The sequence below is a fragment of the Gopherus flavomarginatus genome, chromosome 23, assembly GCF_025201925.1.
Source record: "Gopherus flavomarginatus isolate rGopFla2 chromosome 23, rGopFla2.mat.asm, whole genome shotgun sequence".
NCBI lineage: Eukaryota > Metazoa > Chordata > Testudines > Testudinidae > Gopherus > Gopherus flavomarginatus.
The window spans coordinates 15,324,813-15,345,118 of NC_066639.1; the positions used below are offsets into that span (position 1 = coordinate 15,324,813).

At 61.4% G+C, this 20,306-nt stretch overlaps 1 protein-coding gene and 1 long non-coding RNA gene across 3 annotated transcripts in view; both read right to left on the reverse strand.

Moving 5' to 3' along the window:
* The window catches only part of LOC127039663 (uncharacterized), a 36,480-nt gene that overhangs the window by 7,657 nt on the left and 8,517 nt on the right, over window positions 1-20,306 (reverse strand). The gene's annotated exons all lie outside the window — the stretch shown is intronic.
* Window positions 1,809-16,898, reverse strand: EFNB3 (ephrin B3). Its single transcript, XM_050933453.1, has 5 exons — window positions 16,227-16,898; window positions 11,872-12,164; window positions 6,518-6,610; window positions 5,573-5,677; window positions 1,809-3,324 (listed from the first exon to the last, which is right to left on the reverse strand). Exons 1-5 carry the CDS (start codon window positions 16,343-16,345, stop codon window positions 2,924-2,926), a joined length of 1,011 nt encoding a protein of 336 aa, XP_050789410.1. The 5' UTR covers window positions 16,346-16,898; the 3' UTR covers window positions 1,809-2,923.

The following is a 20,306-nucleotide window of genomic DNA, read 5'->3' on the forward strand; positions in this document are numbered from 1 at the left end:
ACAGAGGGTGCGAACGGGAATAGACCAAGAGACAAGTAGAGGGTGAGACCGGGAATAGCCAGACAGAGGGTGCGAATGGGAATAGACAGACACACAGACAGACAGGCAGAGCGTGCAAACAGGAATTGACAGGCAGAGGGTGCGAACGGGAATAGACCGACACACAAACAGGCAGAGCGTGCGAATGGGAATAGACAGATAGACAGACAGACAGAGGGTGCGAACGGGAATAGACCGACACACAAACAGGCAGAGCGTGCGAATGGGAATAGACAGATAGACAGACAGACAGAGGGTGCGAACGGGAATAGACCGACACACAAACAGGCAGAGCGTGCGAATGGGAATAGACAGATAGACAGACAGACAGAGGGTGCGAACGGGAATAGACCGACACACAAACAGGCAGAGCGTGTGAATGGGAATAGACAGACACACAGACAGACAGAGGGTGCGAATGGGAATAGACCAAGAGACAAGTAGAGGGTGAGACCGGGAATAGCCAGACAGAGGGTGCAAATGGGAATAGACACACAGACAGACAGGCAGAGCGTGCAAACAGGAATTGACAGGCAGAGGGTGTGAACGGGAATAGACAGACACACAGACAGGCAGAGCGTGCGAATGGGAATTGATCAAGAGGCAGAGGGTGTGAATGGGAATAGACTGACAGACAGACAGGGAGATAACCGAGCAGGAGGGACGTATTTTTATATATTTCCCAAGAGTGAAATTCCAGGCTTAGCAGGTCCCAGGCGAGTTATGTGCAGGGTTGATCGATATAACATGTCTTTGCCCCCCCAACACCCCCCACCCAAGTGCCCCGGGCTGTCCCGTGCCTGGTCTCTGCAGCAAATGCCTCTCCATTCCCTGCTGGGCTCTCCGGAGGTGCAGACTGAGCCCAGCAGGGCCCCTTACATTATCCCGGGGACCAGCTCCCGGCGAGGCCAGTTCATCCCACCTGGCCCCCCCCAGGATCCAATGTCCACTCGAGCTGGCCTGGCCGTGGTTACACTGCTTCACCGTCTAAACTTTGTGCCCATTTTCTAGTGTGAACGTGTCTGGCGTCAATTTCCAGCTGGAGCTCCGCCAAGATCACGACCGGTGTCAGCCAGGCTTGGCCGGACCCCTCTCCGCCATCCCCTCTCTAAGCTGCAGGGACGACTTGCCCGCAACCCTTTTGGCTTCCAGGCCAAGCCGCTTTGTTGCGCTCGGCCGGAGCGAAAGTGAAATAACGCCCGTCCGGAGGTGGCTTTCTCGGGCTCGGCTTCGGCGGGACCCAGCCGCCTTTCGGATCTGCTGTATCCTGCTATCCCCTGGCAACATGGGAAGCCGCAAAATCAAGTGTGTGTGTGAGGGGGGTTGTGTTCACATAGACCCACCGAACCCCAGAAACTCCCCGCAGCCTGCTGGGAGATGCCCGAGGTGGAACATGCAGGGGGATAGGCCCTGAACTCTTAAAAAAATAGATTCACAGCTGGGCCCCCATCACCATCTCACCTAACGGCAGCAGATCTGCCAGGCAACAGCCTGGCTTGATGCAAAGTATCGCCAGAACCGGACCCCGGAGCTCAGCAGGGCCCCCCCCCCCCAAATCACCTCTTTACCCCTCGTTATCGTACTGCTTTCCCAGGAGACGAGGCCTCTGGTGAAATCTCTCTTCTCTCCCACGCATCACCCACCAAAGCCAGGGAGCAGAATCACAAGTGTAACACCCCCCCCTCCCCGGGGCTCCCTCGTGAATTCACGAGGGAAAAGGAGGCGGGGGAGAGACGGCTAGGAAATAACGAACGGCGTCCAGACGGATGCACAAGAACTTCTATAATGCACGTGATCGGACAGTAAATTTCACCAACAAAAGCTAAGAAATTCCCAGGTCAAAAAACGTCATTAAAGCCTGCAAAGATCCGCCCCCCTCGCCCCCTCCTTTTTTCGCCTTGAAGTCATTTCCGGGCCCGAAACAGGAAGTCCCACCCAAAACAGGAAGTCCCACCCGAAACAGGAAGTCCCCATCCAAAAAGAGGAAGTCCCGCCCTCGCCAGAGTCTCTTCCTTCACCGCATTTCCTGGTGGACGAGATGTCACTTCCTGTGGCTTAAAGTTCACTTCTTGATGAATGGCGATGGTGGGGGGGGGGGGTGAAAAATGACAAGCCCAGTCCCATACCTCCATGCCTGCCCCCCGCCGCCGTGAAAACGTCTCTCTAATAAAGTGGGGGGGGTGCGTGCGGCTGGCGGCCATTTCTGCTGAGTCACATTTTCAAAGCGGAGACGTGGAAAAGGTCCCAATGGTTGAAATAACCAAACCTTTCGCCTCTCCCCCAAATCCCACCCCCACTCCACGTGAACAGGGACTGGGGGGGGGCGTGTAAAACTGCCCCCACCAGTCCTTAGGACAGGGGGAAATCTCATGAACAGGGCTGATCTCCCCTCACCCCACCCCGAGACATAACACAATTGCTCCTGGCCACCCCCCTGGCCCCAAAGACCCCCATCCCTGGTGGAGCTGGGTGGGGGGCAGAAGAGGCAGGATCTGGCCTGGGAGGGATAGTAGGGATGGGAGGAGCGGAGCTGGGGGGGGGGGTCTGGGGAAGGGACCCGCTCTGAGCCCTCCCCCACATCAGTGCCAGAGAGGAGCATGGCGCAGGGACCCCCTTGGCCCCCATCAACCCTGTCAGCGCCAGAGTAGAGGGCCCCCCCATCTCTGCTTTAATCCTATCAGTGCCGGGGACTCTTCACACGAGGAAGAATCAGGGGTGGGGGGCGTCCATCTCCGTCAGCGCTGGGGAAGGGGGGTCGCCGTCCGTATTGGGGGAGTCGCCCTCCTGGCTCCGCGTGAACCCCGTCAGCGCCGAGGGGGGGCGTCCGTATCCGGGGGAAAGGCACGAGTCCATCGCCGGGGTGGGCCCGGGCCCCCCTTCCCCCTCACACTTTGTAGTAGATGTTGGCGGGGCTTTGGGGGGGCATCTCCTGCACGATGTAGACGGGGTGCCCGTAGTCCCCGCTCACTTTCTCATAGTGGGGGCAGAAGGCCCCGTCCGACGTCCGTAGCGGGATGATGATGTCGCTGGGCTCCGACCCGTTGTTGTTCCCCCCCCCGCCGGCCCCGCCCCGCTTGGGGCTCGTTAGGCTGCTGAGCGAGAGAGGCGGGAGGTGGGTGTCGCTCTGCTTGGCCCGGCGCCGGCGCCAGCACACGGCCCCCGTCACGCCCGCCGCCACCAGGGCCACGAAGGCGGCGCCCCCCGCCGCCCCGGCCACCACGGGCACGTTGGACTGGGGCAAGGGCCCGTTCGCGCCCCCAGCCGGGCCGGTGGCGTTCCCAGCGCCTGTGGGGGAGAGAGAGAGAAAGGGCTCAGGGGAGAGAACCCAGGAGTCCTGCCTCCCAGCTACCCCCACTCTAACCCACAAGTTCCCACCCGCCTCCCAGAGCCGGGGAGAGAACCCAGGAGTCCTGGCTCCCAGCCCCCCCGGCTCTAACCCGCCAGCCCCCACTCCCCTCCCAGAGCCGGGGAGAGAACCCAGGAGTCCTGGCTCCCAGCTCCCCCACTCTAACCCGCCAGCCCCCACTCTCCTCCCAGAGCCGGGGAGAGAACCCAGGAGTTCTGGCTCCCAGCCCCCCTGCTCTAACCCACCAGCCCCCACTCCCCTCCCAGAGCCGAGCAGAGAACCCAGGAGTCCTGGCTCCCAGCCCCCCTGCTCTAACCCACCACTCCCCGCCCCCCTCCCAGAGCTGGGGAGAGAACCCAGGAGTCCTGGCTCCCAGCCCCCCTGCTCTAACCCACCACTCCCCGCCCCCCTCCCAGAGCTGGGGAGAGAACCCAGGAGTCCTGGCTCCCAGTCCCCTCTGCTCTAACCCACCAGCCCCCACTCCCCTCCCAGAGCTGGGGAGAGAGCCCAGGAGTCCTGGCTCCCAGCCCCCTCTGCTCTAACCACCAGCCCCCACTTTCCTCCCAGAGCTGGGGAGGAAACCCAGGTGTCCTGGCTCCCAGTTCCCCACTGCTCTGACCCACCAGCCCCCACTCCCCTCCCAGAGCTGGGGAGAGAACCCAGGAGTCCTGGCTCTGACCCACCAGCCCCCACTCCCCTCCCAGAGCTGGGGAGAGAACCCAGGAGTCCTGGCTCCCTGCCCCCCTGCTCTAACCCACCAGCCCCCACTCCCCTCCCAGAGCTGGGGAGAGAACCCAGGAGTCCTGGCTCCCAGCTCCCCACTGCTCTGACCCACCAGCCCCCACTCCCCTCCCAGAGCCGGGGGAGAGAATCCAGGAGTCCTGGCTCTCAGCCCCCCCACTCTAACCCATCAGCCCCCACTCCCCTCCCAGAGCGGGGGAGAGAACCCAGGAGTCCTGGCTCCCAGCCCCCCTGCTCTAACCCACCAGACCCCACTCTTCGCCCAGGAGCCCAGGGCCAGGCTGGCAGGGGCTGCGGGTCGGGAGTGAGGGGCACCGGCAGACCTCGGGGGGAGGGAATGCACATGGGCCTTTCCCCTGTAGGGGGCACTGCCCGGGCTGCTCCCTCTCTGCGATCCGGGGTGGGGCTATCGAGCCAGCCGGCACCCCCCTTTGCTGGGTGTGAAGGGGTTAATAGCCTGTCGCCCTGGCCCGGGAGGCAGAGGCTGGTGGATGCTGATGCCTGTAAAGGACCCAGGTGTCCTGGGCTGGGGGACCCGTCACAGAGACAATTAGCCTCCTTAACCCGCTTTGACAGACAGGAAGGGCTCAGCAACCCCCCTGGGCTCAGCCAGTCAGCCAGCTGCCACCACGAACAGGGCTGGGAGCCAGGACTCCTGGGTTCTCTCCCCGGCTCTGGGAGGGGAGTGGGGGCTGGGAGCCAGGACTCCTGGGTTCTCTCACTGGCTCTGGGAGGGGAGTGGGGGCTGGTGGTTAGAGCAGGGGGGGGCTGGGAGCCAGGACTCCTGGGTTCTCTGCCCGGCTCTGGGAGGGGAGTGGGGGCTGGTGGTCAGAGCAGGGGGGGCTGGGAGCCAGGACTCCTGGGTTCTCTCCCTGACTCTGGGAGGGGAGTAGAGGCTGGTGGGTCAGAACAGGGGGAGCTGGGAGCCAGGACTCCTGGGTTCTCTCCCCGGCTCTGGGAAGGGAGTGGTGGCTGGTGGGTTAGAGCAGGGGGGGCTGGGAGCCAGGACTCCTGGGTTCTCTCCCCAGTGCTCGGAGGGGAGTGGGGGCTGGTGGTTAGAGCAGGGGGGCTGGGAGCCAGGACTCCTGGGTTCTCTCCCCGACTCTGGGAAGGGAGTGGGGGCTGGTGGGTTAGAGCTGGGAGCCAGGACTCCTGGGTTCTCTCCCCGGCTCTGGGAGGGAAGGGGCTGGTGGTTGTGGGCAGGAGCCAGGACACCTGGGTTGTGTTCCAAGTCACTCCCCATCCCACCCCCAATCTGGGGTCTGAACTAACCATGCCCCCTCAGGGGGAAACACCCACCCTGCCCAGCTGCCCATCCCCAGTCTCCAGACACGTGGGGTCGAGAGGAGCGATCTGGTGCTGACGGGGCAGACAGAGCATGCTGGCGGAGGGGCAGGGACCCCCAGTGCTGGGTGGGGACCCAGGCAGGGGGGGACAGCTCTGTACCTGCACTGCTCTCCTTGCCAGCGTCCGCCGCGCCCAGCGTCCCGCGCTCCTTCTCGGGCGGCGTCTCTGGCCTCGATTTCTGGGACTTGGAGCCTGTGCCGGGATCTGGGGGGGCAGAGAGAGAAAGGTGCATGGCTGGGGGGAGTGACCGGCGCTCACAGACCAGGGTCCCCAACACACTCTTCCTGCCGGGTGGGTGCAAGGCTCCCTGTACCCCCCTTCCCCTCTGCGTGCTGCAGTACCCAGCCTGTCCAGGGGGGGGCGTCATTCACAATTGGTGTCTATAGAACACAGGACCAACTCCCTCACCCCCCAGCTCTGCCGGTGCCCCTCACTCCCAACCCCCAGTTCGGGGTCCAGGGGTAGAGGAGCTGGAGCCAGTTTTAGATGCTGTCAATCACAGAGAAAGCTCCTCCCCCTTTCCCCTCCCCCACTCGCTACTTCCCCTCCTCTTCCCACCCCACGCTGCAATCATGCAGCGCTAATTAGCTCCTTGGAGGGGCTCACTGGCAATCAGCCAGATCAACCCAGATGGGAGAAAGGCAGCGCCAGGGAGAGAACCCAGGAGTCCGGGCTCCCAGCCCCCCCTGCTCTGACCCACCATCCCCCACTCCCCTCCCAGAGCCAGGGAGAGAACCCAGGAGTCCTGGCTCCCAGCCCCCCCTGCTCTGACCCACCAGCCCCCACTCCCCTCCCAGAGCCGGGGAGAGAACCCAGGAGTCCTGGCTCCCAGCCCCCCCTGCTCTAACCACCAGCCCCCACTCCCCTCCCAGAGCCGGGGAGAGAACCCAGGAGTCCGGGCTCCCAGTTCTCCAATTCATGCTCCCTGCCCCACAGCGCCCCCTAGCGTCACCCTGGGGCCAGCCCTGGCTGCCAGGGGCGAGCGCCCCCTGCTGAGCCCCCATGACACTGAATTCTTCCCCCCACAGCAATTTTGTGACTTACGCTGCCCCACTTTCAAGACGACTTTCATCCCCTTAGAGAGGCAGGCGCCGCCCCTCAGGTTCTCCAGCCCCTCCTTGGTGCCGTCCGACGTGGCTGTGGGGAGAGACAGGGACATCAGAGTGGGGTGCGGACAGCAGGGGGCGCTCTCCCCTGGCAGTGGGCTGGCCCCAGGGCAGGGCTAGGGGGCGCTGTGGGGCGGGGAGCGGGGTGGGGCTCAGCAGGGGGCGCTCTCCCCTGGCAGTGGGCTGGCCCCAGGGCAGTGCTAGGGGGCGCTGTAGGGCAGGGAGTGGGGCAGGGGGCTCAGCAGGGGGCGCTCTCCCCTGGCAGTGGGCTGGCCCCAGGGCGGCGCTAGGAGGCGCTGTGGGGCAGTGAGCAGGGCGGGGGGCTCAGCAGGGGGTGCTCTCCCCTGGCAGGGGGCTGGCCCCAGGGCAGCGCTAGGGGGGCGCTGTGGGGCGGGGAGCGGGGTGGGGCTCAGCAGGGGGCGCTCTCCCCTGGCAGGCAGGGCTGGCCCCAGGGCAGGGCTAGGGGGTGCTGTGGGGCGGGGAGCGGGGTGGGGCTCAGCAGGGGGCGCTCTCCTCTGGCAGGCAGGGCTGGCCCCAGGGAGGCGCTAGGGGGCACTGTGGGGCAGGGAGCAGGGTTGGGGCTCAGCAGGGTCAGTTAGGGGGCAGGATGGCTCTCTGGACGGACGCTGTATGTGACGTGTGTTGGCTGGTGGCGTGTGTGAGATCTCCCAGTCACGCTGGCCGTGTGCGTGTGGGTCTCTGATCGCGGCGTGTTGGGTGTGTGTGGGGGGGAGGCTGTGTGAGCTCTTTGTAGTTCTGTGGAAGGTGAAAATAGACCCCGGTGTTTAGGACACACACACAGACACACACACACACACAGAGGCCTAGCTCTCTCGCTCTCTCTCTCACACACACACACACACACACACACGCCTAGCTCTCTCTCTCTCTCTCTCTCTCTCACACACACACACACACACGCACACACACACACACAGGCCTAGCTCGCTCTCTCTCTCACACACACCCCGGGCTGTGTTACTAGGTCACTGTTGCGCGGCTCTCAGCAATCCGCCTCTCGACCCACAGAGACAGCACAGCCTCCAGCCCCAAAAATCTTCCACAGGACCCAGGAGTCCGGCCTCCAGTGCAGCTCTGGGAGGGGAGCGGGGGCTGGTGGTTAGAGCAGGGGGGGCTGGGAGCCAGGACTCCTGGGTTCTCTCTCTGGCTCTGGGAGGGGAGTGGGGGCTGGTGGTTAGAGCAGGGGGGGCTGGGAGCCAGGACTCCTGGGTTCTCTCTCTGGCTCTGGGAGGGGAGTGGGGGCTGGTGGTTAGAGCAGGGGGGGCTGGGAGCCAGGACTCCTGGGTTCTCTCCCAGCTCTGGGAGGGCAGTGGGGGCTGGTGGTTAGAGCAGGGGAGGGTGGGAGCCAGGACTCCTGGGTTCTCTCCCAGCTCTGGGAGGGCAGTGGGGGCTGGTGGGTCAGAGCAGGGGGGGCTGGGAGCCAGGACTCCTGGGTTCTCTCCCCAGCTCTGGGAGGGGAGTGGGGGCTGGTGGGTCAGAGCAGGGGGGGCTGGGAGCCCGGACTCCTGGGTTCTCTCCCCAGCTCTGGGAGGGGAGTGGGGGCTGGTGGGTCAGAGTAGGGGGGGCTGGGAGCCAGGACTCCTGGGTTCTCTCCCAGCTCTGGGAGGGGAGTGGGGGCTGGTGGGTCAGAGCAGGAGGAGCTGGGAGCCAGGACTCCTGGGTTCTCTCCCCGGTTCTAGGAGGGCAGTGGGGGCTGGTGGTGAGAGCAGGGGGGCTGGGAGCCCATTGGGAGGTCGGTGCTGAAGCACAGCGGGGGGGCAAGTGGCCCGGACACCGGGGTCCCCGAGGGAGCAGTGCGTGGCGGGGGGGGGGGGTGTTGCATGCGTGCAGTGGCAGCAGGTGTGGGGGTGCCAGCAGGCCGGCCCGTCACATCCCATTAGCTGCGCGTGGCCGGGTCCTTTCACCGCCCAACATGGCAGGGGTCTGTGCTCAAAGATGCCTGCTCCCTGGGCCAGCCCCCCTGCAGCCAGCCTTCCCCACATCCCCTCCATGGCTCCCTGCCCCCCAGCCTCCTCCTACACAGCTCCCCCCAAGGCAGAGACAGGCCCCCCTATCGCCTGCCCCATCCCCACACATTCAGCCCCCCAACACCCCCACCTCATCGGCTCCTGGCAACACGGAGCCACAGCCCAGCAAGCCCCCACCCCCCGCAACACTCTGTGCCCCCCACTTCAAAACCACCAGCCCCCAGCCACTGGCCCTAGTCTGGTCTGTGCCTCCCACCCCACACTGGATCCAGGAGTCTTGGTGTGTTCAAAGAGCTGGAATAAACATTTGTGTATTAGATGCGATCAGCTCTGGGGCGGGGTGGCTGGTTACCCAGAGACCCCTCACCCAGCGCTGAGATGCAGCCACCTCTGGGGCGGGGTGACCGGTTACCCAGGGACCCCTCGCCCGGCGCTGAGATGCGGCCACCTCTGGGGCGGGGCGGCTGGTTACCCAGGGATTTTTTACGGGGGGATGTTTCCGGTTCTGTCACTTCCTGCCCTACTTGGCACCTGACCCCCCCCCTTCGACTCCCCCCCTCTTGTCTGGTTGGGCAGAACAATCATCTGACAAGAAACTGGGTCAGCTCCTCCCCCCACACCAGGCTCTTCCCCCCACCATGCTCCTGCCCCCCCTCCATGTCCCCCCCCCACCATCTCCCTTCCCTGCTTCTCCTGGCCTCTCTCTCCCCCCCTAGTACCACCCCAGGGATCCCCTCTAGGCACCTTCGCTCCTCCCACCCACCCCAGTAAAAACCCCAACACCCCCCAGAAGATGCTGGGGAAGGCGGGTGATAGCAAAGGGGGAGGGGAGGGAGGAGGAGGGGTGGGAATGGGGGGTGGGGGGGCTGAGGACTTGAACGTCCCTTCCCCAGGTTACGCCCTGCCCCCCCCGCTGAGCCCCCCCTTCCACATGTGTGTGTGGGGGTGCAGCCTCTCTGGGGTGGGGTTGGGGGGGCGGTTGCCGTGGCGCAGTTGCCAGGGTGCCCAGAAGTCCCTGGTTTGTCAGGAGACAGTTGCCATAGCGATGGGGAAAAGACCACCAGGGCCTGTGATGGGAACCACGGGAGGGGGGAATGGACGTGTAGCCCCCCCTCCCCTCCCTCCCAGGGGCAACAATTGCCCCCACATGGGGCCCTGCTGATTCCAACCGGCCCCTCCCCCCTGCTCCCCTCCCCCTCTTCCTTCCCCTCCCCCATCCTATCCCCTCCGTGCTGCTCCCCCCGCCCCCCCGCCCCGTGACCCAGATGTCAGGAAGCGTCAGCGCCTGGATCTCAAAAGGGAAAATATCCCGGAGCAGCCGCCAGGCTCCAGGTTGCGAGGGGGGGCGTGGACTGCTCAGCCCAACCCCCTCCCCATCTCGCACACGCCCTGTCATGCACACACATGCACAAGCACGTGCAGAAGCCGCCAGGGGATGAAGCCTTGTGCCGTCTGTAGGGCGGGGGCCCGGTGAGTGTGCACAGAACAGCGGGCGTGCAAGAGCCTGTGGGTGGCACAGGAGGGGGTGGGGCCCTGGACAGGTGAGTGTGCGTGGAAGGGAGCGTGCAAGAGGCTGAATGTTCATCCTGCGTGTGTGTGTGCGTGCAAGAGAGGAAGTGAGTGTGCAAGGGTGTGAATGTGCAACGGGCAGGTGTGAGGAAGCAAATGTTCACCCTGTGTGCATGCCAGGGACCAGTCGAGCATGCAAGGGGCTGAACAGCTCTACGTGCAAGAGAGGGAGGGTGCATGGGTGTGAGTGTGCAACAGGCCACATGAGTGTGCATGAGACCAAACGGCTGCACCAGGGTGTGTGTGTGTGTGCACACCAGGTTGAGCGAGCGGGCCAGGAGGTGTGTGCAGGCCCTGGTCTGAGGGGGGTGCAAATGTGTGTGCAAAGGACCAAGTGGCTATGAGTGTGCGACAGAGGCTGTGGCCAGAGGGTTGGCGCGCAAAGGTGAAAAATACCCTGGCCGTGTGCAGGGGAGCGAGTGTGCAAAGAATGAGGGGCGTGCAAGGGACTATGTGTGCAGATGCACGTGAGGGACGGTGTGTGCAAGGAGCATTTTGGGGAGGGGACAATCTGAGTGTGCAAGCCAGCGAGCTACCCCCTTTCACGCTCACCCCTGTTCCACACTCACACCAGTCCATGTGCACACACCCTTGCATGAGTTTTCCCCTGTGCAAGGTGACTTGGTCTCTTGCACGCTCACCCCCTGACACGCAAATGCCTCCTGTTGAGAGTCTCCGTCCCATACAAACAACCCCCCACCCAGGACACAACACTGGACTTTGGGGGGGGGTCACCCCATGGCTCCAACTCTGTCCCGCAACTTCTCAGACCCTGTGATCCCAGATGGGAGCCTGTCACTGTCACCCCAGACACGGCCTCAGAAGTCAGGGGGGGAGCCCAGAGCCGGGCCAGCAGGGGCTGCGGGTCGGGAGTGAGGGGCACCGGCAGAGCTGGGGGGGCAGGGCTGGGCTAGCAGGGGCTGCGGGTCGGGAGTGAGGGGCACTGGCAGGGCTGTGGGGGCTGTGGGTGGGGAGCGAGGGGCCCCGGCAGAGGTAAAGGTGAGTGTGTGGAGGGGAGAAGCCGACAGATGCCAGCGGCTCGTGGGCGGCAAGCGACTGACTCAGGAATACACAGCGTAGGAGGGCAGGAGACAGACAGACGGACAGATTGTGTTTGGGGGTGGGGGAGGAACTGGATTTCACAACACAGAGGCTAAGAGACAGGAGCCGCCCTCCAAATCCCAGCCAGGGACCCCCACCGGCCACATCTGTCGCCCGGCGCTGAGATGCGGCCACCTCTGGGGCAGGTTGGCTGGTTACCCAGGAACCCCTCGCCCGGCGCTGAGATGCACCCACCTCTGGGGCAGGTCGGCTGGTTACCCAGGGACCCCTCGCCCGGTGCTGAGATGCGCCCACCTCTGGGGTGGGGCGGCCGGTTACCCAGGGACCCCTTGCCCGGCGCTGAGATGCAGCCACCTCTGGGGCGGGGCGGCTGGCTATCCAGGGACCCCTCGCCCGGCACTGAGTTGCGCCCACCTCTGGGGCGGGGCGGCTGGTTACCCAGGGACCCCTCGCCCGGTGCTGAGATGCGCCCACCTCTGGGGCGGGGCGGCTGGTTACCCAGGGACCCCTCGCCCGGCGCTGAGATGTGGCCACCTCTGGGGCGGGGTGGCTGGTTACTCAGGGACCCTCACACGGTGCCGAGATGCAGGAGGAAAATGTATCAGACTCAATGCAGGAGTCATGGCTCCCAGCCCCCAGAGCCGGGGGAGAACCCAGGCGTCCGGGCACTCACTGATGATGTAGTAGTCCTGGTTGCTCTTGAATTCGTGGCCCCACAGGTTGGGGCTGAACTCCTGGAACTTAATGGTGAATCGCACGTCGTGCTCGGGCCGGTCGCACGTCAGCAGCAGGTTGGGGGCCTGCAGGATCTCGCACGCCCGGGCCTGATCGCCCGGCACCAGGTACAGCTTGTAATATTCATACTCCTCCGCCGAGAAGGGGCCCGGCGGCCGGGACCGCGGGCAGATCAGGTCCAGCCGGTCGCCGATCTGCGGGTACAGGACGTAGCCGCCCGCTGCCTGGAACCTGCCGGAGATGGGGAGTCAGAGAGGAGTGGGAGCTGGCACCCCCCAGAGGGGACAGGCCCCCTGCCCCGTTCCCCACCCCCCTGAGCAAGCCAGTCCCCGCCCTGGGGCCGGGTGGGAGCCGTTCCAGGCCCTAGTGTGAGGGATGCTGAGACACGGGCCGCTTTCCCCAATTCCCACCCAGCCCCCAAGACAGTGCCGGAGAGACACAAATCTCCCCCCATGCCCCACCCCAGCCGAGGCTGCCGATTCTGGGGAACTGGCAGAGACAAACCAGCCTCCCACCTGGCAGCAGGGCCCCTCCCGGCCCTCGTCCATGTGAAACACCCGTCCCCTCACCCCTCTGCTGCCCCCGCTCCCGGCCATCCAGACCCACCCCCGCCCAGAGTTGGGGGAAAGACCCCAATCAGCTGCCTCTGGTGCATGAGGGACCCCTCACCTGGCGCGGAGATGCAGCCACCTCTGGGGCGTGGGGCACAGCTACTTCTCTAGTGGGTTGGGGGTGCGGGCCTGGGAACCAGGACTCCTGGGTTCTCTCCCCGGCTCTGGGAGGGGAGTGGGATCTAGGGGTTAGAGCAGGGGGGCCTGGGAACCAGGACTCCTGGGTTCTATTCCTTATCGATGCCAGAGTCAGGGTTAGGACCCAGGTGTCCCGACGCCAACAGCCCCTGGTTGCCGGGGGGGTGGGATCGAACCTCTGGAGCGTAGCACAGGAGCCTCTACCACATATTCTCCCCAGGACCAGCGGCCTGATTTCACGGTTCCAGGGAATTTCCCCTGCGTTTCCTCGGCCAGCCCAGGCTTCGGAGGCCCCGTCCGAGCCCCGTAACGCCCCCCCCCCGGAGTCTGCACATATCAGTACGGGCCGGAGCAGATCCAGCCCTCCAGGTCCCCCGCCACCACAAATATCCCGCAACGCTCGGTGGCCTCTGATCTCTCGGACCCCTGTGAATCCCACGAAGGCCCAGGGGCCTCTCTCAACTCTGGGGGTAAATCCTCGGCCGGCTGTCCCGGTGCGAAGATGCGAGAGGCCCTGAGCTTTTCAGTCAGATGCCAAGCTGGGGCACGAAGCCTTCGTCTTTCCCAGTGGCACGACTACCTTGACTAAGGCAAGTGATCTGAAGGGACGCTGGCGTTGTCATGAGGCTGGGCTGGATTTTTCAGACCTTCACGGCGCACTTTTGCGGCCAACGGACTCAAAAAAACAAAGGCCGGCCGATCGAACACAAGTGGAGGTCGCTTCGAAACCGCCCAGTCGCTGCATCCCCGCCCCAGAGCCAGCTGCATCCCCCGGTGGGGGAGCATTAAAGGTTTTGATCAGAAGGCATCGGTGTCGATTCCAGCCTGCTAAAGTCTGATCCGGATGTTAAAATATTCCCCGCATACCATTCGTGATCAGACCGACTCAGATGGGGCCTGCCTATATTGAATAAGAGAAACTCATTTTTAGCGGCTCGGCCCATCCGTCGGGCATTAAATTTGCCTTCTTAATTTTAAGCAAACGACGGCATTCGTGAGGAATAACTCCACCTGCCTTGGAGGGACTGTTACAAGCCAGCGGCAAACTTCTGGACAGCTTAATAAAAACCGACAGCGATGACCGAGACTAGCCACCTGAATATCTCCTGTGTCCTTCCGGCCTGGGCAGCTAGAAATTGTCCGAGTGGCTTCCAATACCAGGATTTGGGGGCAGGACTTTGCGGGATAAATCTGAGCTCGGGCTGGGAAAGGGAGTCCCAGATTTTTCCGCGTTTAGAAAAGGTCCGGTTTGAAGATCGTTCCAAAAAAGAAAAAAAATCGGTCGATGGATCCCGCCGGATTGGACGTCGAAAATCTTCATGGGATGCCCCCCCCCGGGCAAAAATGAGACTATTGGGAGGTTTCTGGCTGGGCTGCGGAAACTCCTTGGCCTGAGCACAAGAGAGGAAAAACACCTGGTGCCCACGGAAACTCAAGAGAGAAACCGGTTTGCGGGGGGAGAGCCCGTTCCCTCCAACCTTGGGACCAGCCAGATCTCTAGTGTCCCAATCCCCTACCAGGCACACACAGAAACACAGCTTGTGGGCCCAGGAGATTTAGAAACCTTCCACTGAATCTCAGGCCGCTAGGTTCCAGTTCCCCCAAGGAGGTTAGGCACCTCGTTCCCATTGATTTAGCCGAACGGCCCCAAGCGGTGCTTAATTTGTCACGAAAGAGGCTCAAATGATTTTTTCTTTTTACATTCGCCACTGACGCAGAGGTGCCCGTACTCTGCCCTGGCCCAAATTAAGCGCTGGGCCCGAGTGACCTTTGAAAATGGGATTCGGCGTTCGGGGATTTTTAAAGCCGGTCAGCAATTTTTGAGCCTTGGGCCGGACGGGCGATTTGGGTGTGTGTATATGGATATATATAGGAGTGTCAGAGCTCGAAGCTTGTGCCGGGAAATAAATACATTTTAAAAATAAAGCAGCCTCTCTTTTTATTCCATTTTAAGATCCACACGCCCCTTTGGGGATGGGACGGGAGGGGAAAAAACCACCCGGGACGCTGCCGAAAAACACCTTTCTCTCTAGATCTGCAAGGAGAGGCCGCTGGGAGACAGCGAACCCCTTTTTCGGGCCTGGGGGATGGTGGAAAAGATTTTGACAAATAGATCCGTTAGCTCGACCATGTATTTGTTGCTAGGATGCGCTGACACACGCTGATGGGAGAAAGTGTCGCGTTGACAAGTGCTCCATATTTCTGGCAACCAGGCGCCCGTCCCTCGCCAGCCCATCGGACCCCCTAAAACTTTGTCGTTTTCTCTGGGTGGGGTTTTGATTGAGCCCGGAGCAGATGCAACACACGGGTGGTTTTGATGGATCTCGTGTCTGGAATGATGCAGCCAGGAGGGGAGAAAACGTATCTTCCAGACCTACACGGGCAGAGAGAAACGCCTGCTTTGACCTATCCGCCCCCATAAAGCGCAGGCCAGCAAACAGAGACCAGTGTGCGAAACGAAAAGGCTCCACAGAGCCCCACAACACAAGCCAAGCCCCAGAGGTCTGGACTAGATGATCTCCTGAGGTCTCTTCCAACCCAGATCTTCTTTGATACACACCTACCCAGTCAGTTGTTTCAAGAGGATATCAAACTACATACAACTTTAAGAAACTGCCAGTATATAGCTAAAGAAACACACACACACACACACAATAACTAATTTGAAGGGAATCTTCCCTCCTCGTTCAATACACACATACACTCTTGATCTACACACACATACACACTGAAGGCACCAAAACCAACACCCACAACTTGGAAGATGCACATTTATAGACCGCACCGGCGGAAAGCACCACTCGTTTTCCAAAAAAGCCAACGCCAGCCCAAGACCCCCCCCCTCATTCAAGAGGCCTACCCCAAATTCACACCATCTCTGGCTTGCCTGCAGAAACTTCGGCAAAACACCACAATCTTGCTCACACACAAACACTCGCTCTCCTGCGCTGGACAGCGTCAAAAGGCCATCAGATATTTTTTCTCCCTAAAACACGAACACCTCTCACCTTTGCACTGAAAACACCGATTTGTCCAGAATTTTTTTTTATATATATATATATAGTGATTATAAAGAGCAAACACAACAATCCCCCCCCTCCTCCCTGTCTCTTTCAGAGGCTGATTTTGTTAAATAAAACATCGTCCTTGATTTTTGTGGGGGAGTCCCACTCCCAACACACTTTCCAAGACATAGGTTGACTGAAGAGGGATCAAGGGAAAGAAAAGTTTGACAAGGATGAAATGGCAGACTTTTGAGGGTGAAACTGACACAGGTCCTCATAAAATCCTAGTCAGTTACACTTGAAATTGACTAGATGGGGGAAATGAACCAAAAAAAAACAACCTTGCAATTTTTTTTCCCCTTCACTTTTCCTCCCCCCTTCTCCTCTGGGATTTGCAGCCCCCAAATGAACCTCAAACACAGCCAGCGATTTAAAACTTGGGGGGGTGCCTTTCCTCTTCCCCCCCCACAACCCACCCCCTTTTTATAGCAGAAAAGCCAGCAAGAAACCAAAGGATGTCCCCCCCTTTCTCCACTTACTTTTTATTTGCTGTGTTCCAGTATATTGGCTCCAGGCTAACAGCTGATATAATCCACAGTTCCAGCAAGGAAACCAGTAACCCCATACAGAGTCCAAGCAATGAAGTCCTCAAGGCCATGATTGCAAAGGAAAAGAGATTTTTTTTTCCCACCCCTTCTCTGTGTTTTCTTCTTGGAGATTCACACTCACAAATCAAGAGGCGCCCAAAGCCTTTGCCCCCCTCTCTGCCAGCCCTAGGCTAGAAAAAGTTCTATGGATTTTTTCCCCCTCCCTGCCTGGATTTTTCATGCCAGGACTGGAAAGTTGGTTGTTGTGTGTGTGTGTGTGTTGTTTTTTTTTCTTCAAGATCCTAATGCCATCTGCAGCCTGGGAGAAAAACACATCTAGACACACGCAGACACAGAGAAAATTCGCCTCCACTTCTCCTGCGTGTGGCTTTCTGGTGTGATCTCCTGAGCAGGGAGGACACAGTGTTGTAAAACACAAGGAGAGGAGGGAGGGGGGGAGGAATTCATTTGAAAGCCCCTCCTGGAGTTCTTGTCTTTGGTGAGATGTTTTTCCCCCTCCTTCTTCTTTTCTCTCTCTTTTTTTGTGAAGGTTCGGCATTGAGTAACTCCAGAGATGAGGACAGAGAATGGGAGTGAGCAGAGAGGAGGAGGAGCAGCAGAGAAGTGGTGAGTGGGAAATACTGGAGGAAAGAGAGAAAGAGAGAGGCAGGGGCGTGCACACGCGCGCACACACACACACACACATACAGACACTGGGATCTGGAGTCTGGACTTTAAGGAAGATGTGGAGTCCGGATCCAGGTATAAAATTCTCCCTCGTGAGCAGCCCAGTAAAACAGCAGAGCCAGCCAGTGAGGTTGCTTGAAGACAGAAATATTTCGCAGTTCAGTTCGCTCGACCCTGTCAGGACTAATCAGAGACACAGTCGCTTCTTGACCCACCAAAAAAACATAAGAGACATCAGGGTCCTTGTCCTGAGCCGCCTCGCGCAGCAACGAAACAGAGAAACGTCGCCAGGCCTTGATTTATTTGTCAAATGCCCAGCCAGGTTCTCCGTGCGACTGTGCGGCGGGCAAGGTGGATTCGGGTTGGAAAGTCACTTTTCATCCAGTGGGGAGAGACTGGGGTTTTTTTGGGGAGCGGGGGGAGATGTGGCGTTGGGATCGGAAAGGAGCTTGAGAAACAAATCATAGGATTTCGGCCCTTGGATCGGGAGGGATGGGTTTTCGTTGGGGCTCCTAGGCCAGCGAGTCCGGGAGCGCTTTGGGGCCTGGGAGGTGACTTGCCGAAGCAATATCTGTGAGGTGGAATTTCTCCATGAGAATTGGGGCGGGGGGAGGGATTGATTAACCAAACAAGAACCCCACTCAATGGCCAAATCCGGTCGGAGATGAATCCAGTGGCCTTCGCAACCCTGCATGGCTTTGAAGGCCGTTTCCGAGCCGCCGGTCCCATCAAAGAGTTTCCCCGGGGGCTGTCCCCTCGCCGAGAACAACTTGTGGATGCTCCACCGGCCGGGAAACCCTGTCGTTAAAAAGTCAATCTGGGATCTCCGGGGTTTGCCCATTTGAAGGGCAGTGGAGGTTCCTCGTGGCCAAGGCTTTTCCCCAAGACAGGAGTTGCCCGGATTGGGATATTTGGCCTGGCCGCTGGGATTTCTTGGTCCATCAGGCTTCCAGGGTTTTGATGTTTGCGGGGGGATCGAATGGGCCAGGCGGGATCCAGAGGCTGAGCCGGGAAGTGAACCAGGCTTAGCAGGTGTGATTGGGGTTCCCAGTTTTTTTGGGGGTTCCTGTCCTGGGGCAAAGGGGGTGTGATTGTAGTGTCAGGAGCAGGGAGGGGGATTTTCGACATGGGGCTCTTGAAGGAAGTTGAAACCCAGTGACACCTCGAAACCAAAGCAGGACCCAAAGAGGCTGTGAAGGATTGGACCAATGTCCCCCCCCAAACCCCAGTGCTTCAAGTGGAGTTTGGGGAACCCAGGAGTCCTGGCTCCCAGACCCCCTGCTCTAACCAACCAGCCCCCACTCCCCTCCCATATCCGGGGAAAGAACCCAGGAGTCCTGGCTCCCAGACCCCCTGCTCTAACCCACCAGCCCCCACTCCCCTCCCAGAGCCGGGGAAAGAACCCAGGAGTCCTGGCTCCCAGACCCCCTGCTCTAATCACCAGCCCCCACTCCTCTCCCAGGGCCGGGGAGAGAACCCAGGCGTCCTGGCACCCCATAGGGTAGGCCGTGGCAGCATAGACCCGAGTTTGCTTTGGGAAGGAAGCCGGTGATCTGGATGCAAATCCTGGCAGCACGTGGCTCTCAGGAAGCAGCGTGAAGCCGCCTGCCCCTCTTGTGCCATCCAGCAGCCCCCACCCCCCACGGGCCAGTAGCCGCCTGATGGGACTTCATGTGTAATATAGGTCCCAGCCCCACTGATGTCATGTGAAGCAGCGCTGGGCCGGGGCAGGATTTGGAGGGGAGACCGTGGAGCAGGTAAGGGGGAAGCTCAGCAGGGGGTGCTCTCCCCTGGCAGTGGGCTGGCCCCAGGGCGGCGCTAGGGGGCGCTGTGGGGCAGGGAGCAGGGTGGGAGGCTCAGCAGGGGGCGCTCTCCCCTGGCAGTGGGCTGGCCCCAGGGTGGCGCTAGGGGGCGCTGTGGGGCAGGGAGCAGGGTGGGAGGCTCAGCAGGGGGCGCTGTGGGGCAGGGGGCGCTCTCCTGTGGCAGGCAGGGCTGGCCCCATAGGGTGCTGTGGGGTAGGGAGCTGGATAGAGGCGGCAGGGGGCGTTCTCTCCTGGCAGGCAGGACTGGTCCCATGGGGCGCTAGGGGGCAGAGAGCTGGGCAGGGGGCTCGACAGGGGTCGCTCTCCCGTGGCAGGTAGGGCTGGCTCCAGGGCAGCACTTGGGGGCGCTGTGGGGCAGGGAGCGGAGGGGTGCTGTGGGGTGGGGGGGCTCAGCAGTGGGCGCTCTCCCCTGGCAGGCAGGGAGCGGGGTGGGGGGCTCATCAGGGGGCTGGCCCCAGTGCCCCAGAGGGGTGCCAAGGGGTCGGGGTTTGGGGGGGTCTGTAGCCCACAAGAGGGGTCGGGGGGGGAATATTTGCCCAATGCAAAGAGGCTGCTGGCACCATCTGGTGGCCTAATGTATTATTGCAGGGAGTCTACACCTGCAGCCGGGACCCGGGTGCCCAGGAGCTGCCCCCACACATCCCCCCACACCCCACAGCACCCCCTGCTGGCAGGGACAGGGGCAGGAGCAGCCAGGAGCTCCCCCACCCCACCTGGGGGCAGTGCACCTGCCCCCCTCTTATCACCCACTGGCCGGGGAAGAGTCCGTTTCGCCCCCACACCCCACATCCACACACCCCCTGCCGGGGCAGCCGGGCACGTCTAGATCCGGCAGGGGAAGGTGTGATATTGAGACAAGCAGAGACAGGCGCTGGGAGGGAACGTGACAGAGATGCCTCGCGCCAGAGAAAAAGGGGGCATTAAATCCCGTTATGGATGGGAGAGCCCAGCCTAGTGTGTGTCATAGCCCCTATACTGCTAAGAGACCAGGGAGATTCCTCAATGCCTATCCCACACCCTGAGAGCTGCCCCATCCCAACCCCCCCATGTTAATTAGTCTAGCACAATAAACAAACATCCCCCTACCAAAAACCCAGAACCTATTTGCAGAGACCCTACAATAACAAATCATTAGATGTTTTGAGCACCCTGCATACTTGCCCCTCTTTGTTACTGTAGGGTCTTCTGAGCATCAGTGGCAGCTGTCACACTTTGTTATCGTAGGGTCTTCTCGGAACACTGGGCCTGAATGTCACTTTGTTATTGTAGGGTCTGCCAGGGGCACAGGCGGCCGCCCCCATCCCCCTATAGGGGCAGCCCCACAGGCCCATCTACCCCAGCATCCCGGACCCTGCCAGGATCAGACCCAGCAGCCGAGCTAAGCTGGTAAGGCTGAGGGGCCCAGCTGGCCAGGTCTCTCCCGCCCCCTGCGACGCCTCTGGGAGGGGATTGGGGGCAGGTGGGTCAGAGCAGGGGGGCTGGGAGCCAGGACTCTTGGGTTCTCTCCCCAGTTCTGGGAGGG

Excerpts from the sequence above, each read along its gene's own strand:
- EFNB3 (XM_050933453.1), bottom strand. The coding sequence starts at position 16,345 with ATGGCCTTGAGGACTTCATTGCTTGGACTCTGTATGGGGTTACTGGTT. Across the intron at positions 12,165-16,226 it reads TGGAACACAGCAAATAAAAA|GTTCCAGGCAGCGGGCGGCT; the intron begins GTAAGTGGAGAA and ends CATCTCCGGCAG. Across the intron at positions 5,678-6,517 it reads CGTCTTGAAAGTGGGGCAGC|ATCCCGGCACAGGCTCCAAG; the intron begins GTAAGTCACAAA and ends CTGCCCCCCCAG.